The 9148-nt window shown below is 34.9% G+C and overlaps 1 protein-coding gene across 3 annotated transcripts; it reads right to left on the bottom strand.

Annotated features, from left to right (window-relative positions):
• Nucleotides 1–6151: 6151 nt before the first annotated feature.
• On the bottom strand, nt 6152–8254 carry LOC127118752 (receptor-like protein kinase BRI1-like 3). 3 transcript variants are annotated; one of them, XR_007802330.1, is made up of 2 exons: nt 7633–8254; nt 6152–6646 (listed from the first exon to the last, which is right to left on the bottom strand). XR_007802330.1 is itself a non-coding variant. In XM_051049014.1 (2 exons), the coding sequence occupies exons 1-2, from the start codon at nt 7680–7682 to the stop codon at nt 6444–6446; spliced, it is 276 nt and encodes a 91-aa protein (XP_050904971.1). In that variant the 5' UTR covers nt 7683–8254; the 3' UTR covers nt 6152–6443. The 3 variants fall into 3 exon arrangements, 1 of the variants encoding a protein (XP_050904971.1); XM_051049014.1 differs by having other exon boundaries at nt 6152–6669; XR_007802331.1 differs by lacking the exon at nt 6152–6646 and adding an exon at nt 6699–7531.
• Nucleotides 8255–9148: the final 894 nt, after the last annotated feature.

Genomic DNA, 9148 nt, shown 5'->3' with positions numbered 1-9148 from the left:
GTTCCCTAGGTTCACGATCTTCTAATTTTCTCTTCTTGTTCATGGTCTCAAATAAGGGTGCATTGGTGTGGATATTTTCCAATAGCTTCTCATACCTTTCGGATTTGGGGTCTACCTTAACTTTCACAGACCTTCGCGGGAAAGGAATTGGTGATTTATAGGGAGGAGGAATGACACATGGTTCTTCCTTCTCTACCTCTTTGTCAACCTCCCTCTCGGGTGGTGTCGGTGGTTCTTTCTCAATCTCTACTCTTTTCTCACCTGAACCCTCCTCATTATCACTCTCCTTAGGATTTTTGGTAAAATTTCCCTGGTGATTGTTACAACATCCGCATGTTTCTCAGGGAAGGGTCCTAGAGGTGTCTACGCAAGTAGGGAGATTTGAGTCTCCAATGCCTCGTTGTGAGTGACGAGGGACTTGACCACAGTGTTCAGTTGTGTAAGGGTTTCATTGGTATAGAGACTTTGTTTTCTAAATTCTTCATTCTGAAGAGTTTGTGTAGGCACAAAGTGTTCCATCATAGATTCTATCCTAGAGTGCATTTGCGTCTCAATGAAATCCTCCATTAATATTTCCAGGTTGGATTTATAGGAATCTTATTCCTCAAAATACTGGGAGTGATAATCGTAGAGAAAATTTGGATGATACATAGTAATAGAGAAAAGAGTGCCTTAGTCTATACTGGGCAACACTGGAGTTACGATATCGACTAAATTAGTCCCCAACAACGGTGCCAAAAATTTGATCGCGACTTAGTAAGTCTATGTGAATTGTGACTGCAAGTGCACAGTCATATCGCGTAGTTTTAAAGATTATCGAACCCACAAGGACTAATAATCGAACGTATCGTGGTCTAATGTTGCTATGTAAATCTAAGGCTGATGATCATTCTAAGATTGGAGGGATGAAGAGAAATAATTATACGTAAATAGAACATTAATAAAGATATGAGATATAGGGGATATCGGTATGTAATACCTCAAACTTCGAGGATTCGATAGATAGTTGGTGTAATCTTATTAGTTAAAATACTCTTCAGAAGAAATTATTTATAGAAAAGACTTAGTCTCACACTCTCATTTTTATTGACTCTGACTATAATCCTAAACCAGGATGTTTGGCTCTCGTGGTCTCATTTTGAATTTAAAAGTAATTTTTGAATATAAATAAAGTCTAATTAATCCTAAAGCGCTCTCGCTGTGTTTAGGATTAATGCTTTGTTTCAGCTATCTGGTTAAAATCTCAAACTCTCGTTCTTGTTGACCGTAACCTTAGTTTATTTTGTACTCTCGTACAAAAAACAATTTGATTAAAATAAGAAACTAAAAACCGGAAAAATAAGTTTCATAATAACTAACACCAATTATTTACTGAATCCCGTCGTTTCGACGGTCTTTACATACTGATACCTACGAGTTTAGCCGGACATGGATCTGGTAGCAGACATGGTATTTGGGAAATTAAACATGCAATGAGGCATAAATAAATAAAACAGTAATCAAAATAAAACCTGGATTGCAACTTAAGAACTGGAACTGAATCTTGAATCTTCGATTAAAATAACTTCGGCAGGCTTTGGCAATGAATAATCCTTACAATTGAATCCCAAATGCGTAAAAATAATAAACCGTAATAGTCCCCGATATGGAGAACTATCACTTTTACAGAGTAAGGAAACTGCCTAGAAAACTAAAAGAAAAATATTGCTAAATAAAATTAATCGTAAACTTGAAAACTGGAAGAAGAGAGAGACGTCTGAGTCTGAGAGGTTCCACTTTGATATCTTTTCCACAATCCCTAAAATGTAGCAAGGTGGTGGCAATCGTGGCTAAAAGGTGGAGAAAATGGTGGAAGACTAGGTTGTGGCGGTTGCCATAACCCTAGCTTCTTAATGAGTGGCGAGCGCCACCTTTGTAGCAACCACTTCTCAAGGGCTGGTGGCGGGCGCCACCTACCTCTTGGGCCAATGTGGCGGGCGCCACACTCCTTGGATAATGGGTGCCACAAGCCCATTTGCTTTGGTGGCCCATTATCTCTTTGAAAGCTTCATTTTCTTCTCTTTTTCTTCCCTTTTTCTTTCCTTTTTGCTATTTTCCATCTTGCTTGCGGTAAACCTTTTAATCGATAAATGCCTGCAATAAACATGAAATATTGCGTAATAATAAGTGTTAATCGAGTAAAAAGCAATGCATATGGATCCAAAAATACGATACATTTTCGCGTTATCAAACTGCCAATAAAATTGGACTTTGGGTCAAGGGATAAGAATCAACAACAAGACATGGGTTAATGCAAATGAGCGCGAAGTACATTCGAGCTATGCATGTTTTGGATTTTTCTTTTATGCATGATATATGAATGATCATGATATGAAAATTCCGACGCTATGCAGATTGGCAATTTACAAAGGTTGTTTATGGAGGCTTTTGATTCCTCAACACCGAGAACTCAACCAAATATTTCATGATAGATGAATTCAGAGGAGAATCTACCAAGCTTGACAATTGTAACTGGTCAAGGGTCCTTTCAAAGGATTGATGGGTTGTGCTCCATAGGGGTTCTCCTTGTGGTGATCCAAAAGTACTTTTACAACCTTGTGACTTTCGGGAAAGCAATGATTTCCCTTTAATCCTCACACATGTCAAAGCAATTTGTGTGTTTATTTTCAATATGTTTATTATTCTTTTTAAGTTCAAAATTTCATTATTAACAAATAAATGAAATTTTGCATAACAAAGAAAAAAAATAGAGAAAAACACAAATGATAGAAATTGAAAGGAGATTTTTTATATTTATTCAATAGAATGGTAGCACACAAATGGTGTACCTCCATATGGAAAATTACAAATTTGAAAATTGCATAGGGGACGAGTTTACATTGAATCACACTAACCATAACTATCCATATAACCATGAATCCACAAAACCTTGCGTCTGAAGGGAGCAGCTGGGTTGATCTTTTTGCTTTTCGGTCTTCCTGTGTTGATCAGTCTTGCCTGATGCAGTCTTTGCCTTTATGTCCCTAACATTTGACTGAACCGTCTTTTTAGTTTTTCAATCCACCAAGACGCTACTTTTTTGCCTAAATTTCCCTTTCGGGTTTTCAACTTAGCGAGCTGTCTTTATTTTTATATTTATCCCTAACTTTTTCCTGGACCACCCTTTCGGGTTTTTCAGTCCACCGGGATACCCATTTTTACCTAAGTCACCCTTTCAGATTTTCGACTTAGTGGACTTTTGTCAGGCATGGTATTTGTTGACTACATCATAACCAATAGTTTTCACTCATGGTAGCAAGACACTTAGTTCCGACAAAGGATACATCATTAAGTTAAGCATATAAGTGTTATTAACCCTCAATCCTTTAAACATACAATCCTTCTTCTCATTATGTTCAAATAAGAAACATGTGTTTATAAAAGTAACTTTAAATCCCTTGTCACAGACTTGACTAATGCTAAGAAGCTTATGTTTCAGACCAATCAACTAATATAACATGGGAGATAGTAGTAGATGAGGGATTACCTACACTACCTTTTCCAAGTATATCTCTCTTGTTGTTATCTCCATAAGTGAAGAACACCTTTTTCTTTGGCACAAATTCAATGAATAGAGATATGTCACTCGTCGTTTGTTTTGAGCATTCATTATCAAGATACCACATCTTTTCCGTAGAGTAAAGACATTCAACCTGTAGAATTAAACAAGGGAAATAGGTATCCAATTTTCATTGGGTCCTTGGAAGTGAGTGAAATTAAGGTTCATTTGGGAAACCATTGAGAAGCTCCTTTAGGAACTAAAACTTTCCTAAATTTACACTTTTGAATAGTATGACCCTTCTTGCAACAATAATGACAAGATAGGTTATGATGAGATGTGTTTTTTCCATTTGAATCCTTTTTGAAATTTTTATGCTTTTTTTATGAATGGTTCAAAGACCTTTCAAACTTAGATGGACTAATTGAAAATAAAATCTTTGGTTGTAAGGAATTGTCTAATTTGACTCAAAGAACATTTATTTCTTCTTGCCAATAATGACAAGATTCATAACCAAAAATAAAAGGTTTTTCTTCCTCAATCTTTTCCTTTTGAATATCTAGCATATGTAGCTTAATTGCTTCCATTTTATTTTCTGATTCTAAGACCTTAGCTTCTAATTGTAAAAATATATTTTCATGTGAAGTTAACTTCTTAAAAGCATTCAATGCTTCTCTATGAAGATTATCAAAAGCATTTTGTAATTGAGAATAAGATAAATCACTAGTAAGCTCAAGTTTAGAAGGACTTACATTTTTCTTCTTCCTTCCATTTTCCATAAGACGTATTTGGGTCGATTCTACACTTGAAGTAGAGCTTTCATCGCTTGAGGAATCACTTGCACTCTCACAAGAAACATAGGCTCTTCTAGACTTGCTAGATTTCTTGTGATACCCTTTCTCTTTGTCTTTATTAATCATGGGACATTCTGGTCTATAATGACCAACTTCACCATAATTATAACAAGAGCTTCTAAGTTTACCTTTCACATTCTCATCATCTTTTGAGGAGTTGGATTTCTTTCTAAATTTGGCTAAGTTCCTTTCGGAGTGCTTGACTCTATTCTTCCTTATACCTTTGGTATTTCTTAACAAATAACCTAAAATGGTCATCATTGAAATTCTTGTCATCCCTTTCTTCATAATCACTTTTCTCATTCTTCGAGGACTTTGAGCTTGAAGTCTTTAGAGCAATAGACTTCCTTACTTCCTCCTTGTCTTTACCTTTCTCCTTTGTCATCTTGTTTTCATACTCTTTTTCGTGTTTTTTCAAGCAAGTGAGTTCTTGCTCATGTTCTTCCAATTTTCCAAACAAATTAGTGAGATAAAATCTTTAAGATCATCCGCATCTTTGATTGCGGTGACCTTGGGTTGCCATTCCCTATTAAAACTTCTCAAAACCTTATTATTAGCAATATCATTGGAAATAGGCTTACCTAGAGCATTCAATAGGTTAATAAGATGTGTGAATCTCTTTTGCATGTCGGCGATGGTTTCACTATGCTTTATACAAAAGAGTTCAAACTCTTTATTTAGTGTGTTCACTCTAGCTTGTTTGACCTCATTAGTTCCCTCGTGGGAAACTTCTAATGTGTCCCACGTAGCTTTGGCGGTTTCACACTGGAAACACGATAATACTCATCAACACCTAATGCGAATATGAGAATATTTTGTGTCTTCCAATCATGTGACCGCAAAATCCTATCATTATCATCCCATTGACTTTCTGGTTTTGGTACGGTGACACCTTCACCATTGTTCATTGTAATTTTGTTTGGACCATTGATGATGGCATCCCATACACCCTTATTAACGGAGTTGGCATGGATATGCATACAAGCTTTCTAATGGCCATAATTCTCACCGGTAAAAATAGGTGCTTGTCATACCCCAAAATTCGCCATACCCTTCACATTGATCGTATAGGTAACTAACCCTAAACATTTGCATATCATCTCCGTCCATTCATTTCATTTGAATAAGCATGGTTCAACAAGAGGTGACACGCGACCTAAGTTCATGGCTTTGTGCTTGCACCTAGTGGATACTTCATCAGTAATTTGAGGCAGACCAATCCTTCAAATCTTAATCCTTTGGTTTATAACATTGGTGGACAATTTCATTAGCTCGATAAACTATTTGGTTTTGAGGTATTTGATCAGGCTTGATCATGCCTTGATCATCAGGGTATGCCACGCATTTTGTTAATCGGATATCCATTTGATTTTATACCTCACTTCACTCATGGATACAGGCTCACTCAAAGTCATCCATTTGATTCTTGATTCCATGTGCTTTGATGCCTCGATTCATTAGCACATTCATAATCCCATTCATTTTCTTTGGCCATGGTCCATTTTCGATCAAGGTCTTTCATCCGTCGCATGATGTTGGTTCATAATATGTGTTCGAATTTGAATTAGATTTTGTTTGAGTTTCCATGTGAAACCGTACTTGACCATCTCATTTAACATAAATGTCCATGTTATTTCATCTTTTTTTTCAAGTTTGATAATTCAAGTTAATCTTTGTTAATTCAAATCGACTTTGATAACTCAAATTAATTCTTGATGATTCAATTGGAGTTTGATAATTCAAGTTAATTTTTGAATTCAATGTAATTTCTTGAATTTTCTCTTTTATTCATTTTTAATAATGGGCCAATATTGTTTGATTTAGAGTTGGTCCATGCATTCATTAACCACTTCCTAACCGGTTACCAATCCAAAGCAGGCCCTCGTGGATCTCTCCTGGATGAGCTTTTCTAGATTACCGCCTGAAAGATATTTGTATATCAGAAACATCTCTGTTTCACTAGCATACCAATAAGAGTGACAAGGTTTGGATGATGAAGCCGTCTCAGGGTCTTAATCTCTGCATGAAATTGTTGAACACCTTGGCAACGTCTAACTGAAAGACGTTTCACTGCCACCAACATTCCTTGCCTTATAAGTTGCACCAAATCCTCCACTCCCAATACAACTGCTTGCATTGAAATTTCCTGTGGCTTGGGCAACGTTTTCAAATGTCAATGGCACGACGATATCAATAAACACGCAAGCTACATCTAAAAACCGCAGCCAAACCGCAAAGCCGGCAAACCATGAACCTGCATGAGACACAGGACCTGCACTAATGAGACAGAAAGAATTGAACCCAAAAAAAAAGAAGAGAATCAGTTACAAATTTCAAAAGAACATTTTAACAGAAATTCAAACAAAACCTATAACAAACTCCAAATCCATAACAGAAATAACCGATAAAAGAAACCGTAGCAGATTCACACAACAGAATGAGCTTCCATAAAATTTCATCTCCAACTATCCAACAAATCCCATAATTGAATTCGAGTGGCTCTAACCGAATTTGAACCACCCTCACAACTGTCAACAAACTCTAACAAGTTTTCCTAACCTACAATTCCAATTGTCAAAGAAAGTTGTAACCAAAATGCAACCGATAACAGAACGGAAACCGATTCCTAACTGAATCTCATAACAGAAGCCTACTCTCTCAAGCCTTCGGTATTCAACAACCTCTTCAACAAAAAACCTTCAAATAGAAATTCAAAACTTCTCCAACCAATTCAATACAACCTCCCATACTCTCCAACAAACAGCTAACTCCTCTAACTACTTCAACAGAAAAACGGTAACCGGTAACAGAATGGAAAAAATAGGTTAACAACTTCTTCTCACATCCATCCTCCCTTCAACCATTAGCCAAAACTCAATATAACTTCACTCTCTAAGAACCCTGCAACTTCTTCTTCGGGATCTCTCATTCTAACTGCTTCACCCACCACATAACAGAAGAAAGAAAACCTCTAACGAATACACACTCCACCCTCTTCTTCACCCATAACAACCTCTTCAATCTCCCCTACACGAACCTCACCCTCAACAACCCAACAACACCTTCTTCACCCTCCATTCAACCACAACCTCTCGAAAACCAGTTGCAATTCCATCACAACCATAAGCTTCACCAACACCTAACCTCTTAACAAGGTCCCAATCAGAACAATAAAAATGAAACAGAAAAAGAAGGAAGAAGAAGAAAACAGAGTGGCATCAAACAGAAGAAGGAACTCACAGTTTTTTTTCCGAAGGAAAAGAACCTCGCTCTTCGTGATCCATTACCATCTTCCAATGCTTCGTTTTTAATCTTCATCATAACAAAGTGAGCAATAACCCGAAAAGTGAAATCAGTGAGTATTTCCCTCCTTCAATTTCTCTTCACGCACAACCTCGATCGAATCCGATTTTGGTGATGAGGTGGGATGCGGATTCATCGGTGTTTTCTTGATTCTTCGTAACTAAGGAATCGTATCCATCTTTACTCGTTGATATCCATATATGTCCATGCGAATTCGAAGCTTGAGTTTTCTGTGCCTCGAACTTGAAGTTGCACTGCGAGTGGACATTTGCTTCTGACCTAAGATCGTGTATTGGGGAAAGAGGTGCGTTTGAGATGCTTCTGCGTTTTCAGCATGACGTTGAAGTACAAGAAAAAGACATCTTCGTTTGAGCTTTGAGCCAGCGATTCTTGGATTCGTTCGAATGCGCCGATGGAAGAATGTTGGAGTTGAGAATTCGTATGCTGAACATGACCTAGGAGTTTCTTCGCGCAACAAAACCATGGTTCCGGGTCGATGGATAGGAGGCTTGGGCCTATGGACCATGTGGCTTACTTCAGTACATTCCCCTCCATACCAGTAGAGGTGTTCGTGGTTTACGGACGACAGTGAACCAAACCAAGTTTATAGTTGAGTTCGGTTTATAATAATCATTTTAAAAAAAATATAGTTAATTGTTAAAATAATTTTAATTCAGTTTAAAATTAGTTTATAATCAGTTTATATTTATAAATTAGTTTATAATCAATTTACAATTATAAACCAATTTTATAATTTGAACTCTTTTAAAATAATTGTTTGAATTTCATAAAAAAATAATTAATTTAAAAAATAATAATATTTGAAAATATTTATTTTTAAAAAAAAAATTATTTATAAAAATTAATTAAATTTTTTATTTTTCTGAAAAAAAATCTAAATGAATATTTTTAAAATTTCATTCAAAAAACAAAATTAAAAAAAAAATGATTTTAATTTTTCGGGGAAAAAATCCCGAATAAACTTTTTTCGAATTTTATTTTCGGAAAAATAAAAAAATATATTTTATTTTATATTTCAAAAGTTTTGGGGAAAAATTTCAATAAAAAAACTATTTTATTACGAAATTTTTATTTTAAAAAAAAAATATTTTTTCAGATTTTTTTTATTTCAAAAAACAATATTTTTTTATTTTTCTGAAAAAATATTTGTTTTATTCAAATTAAATTATATTTTTTTAATGAATAAAAAAAAATCAGAAAAAAATTATTTTTTATTTTATGGAATACAAAATATTTTATTTTCAGATTTTTTTTCTAAAAAAACTATATATTTTTATTATAATTTTATTTTTAATTTTCAATAAAATATTTTTTACTTTTCATAATTATAAATATTTTTAATTTCCATTTTTTTCACTCTCATTAATTCTTTTTTTTTATTAAAAAAAATTTATAATTAAAGCAATTTATAAAAGAAAACTGGTTATGAATC

This window comes from Lathyrus oleraceus, chromosome 2, assembly GCF_024323335.1.
Source record: "Lathyrus oleraceus cultivar Zhongwan6 chromosome 2, CAAS_Psat_ZW6_1.0, whole genome shotgun sequence".
NCBI lineage: Eukaryota > Viridiplantae > Streptophyta > Magnoliopsida > Fabales > Fabaceae > Lathyrus > Lathyrus oleraceus.
The sequence above is the reverse complement of the archived record's forward strand: the minus strand, read 5'-3'. Positions and strand labels throughout refer to the sequence as shown.

Coding starts and splice junctions, on each gene's coding strand:
- LOC127118752 (XM_051049014.1), bottom strand. CDS start 7,682: ATGGTAATGGATCACGAAGAGCGAGGTTCTTTTCCTTCGGAAAAAAAA. Junction 6,670..7,632: donor TTTCCTTCGGAAAAAAAACT/GTGAGTTCCTTC, acceptor CTGTCTCATTAG/TGCAGGTCCTGTGTCTCATG.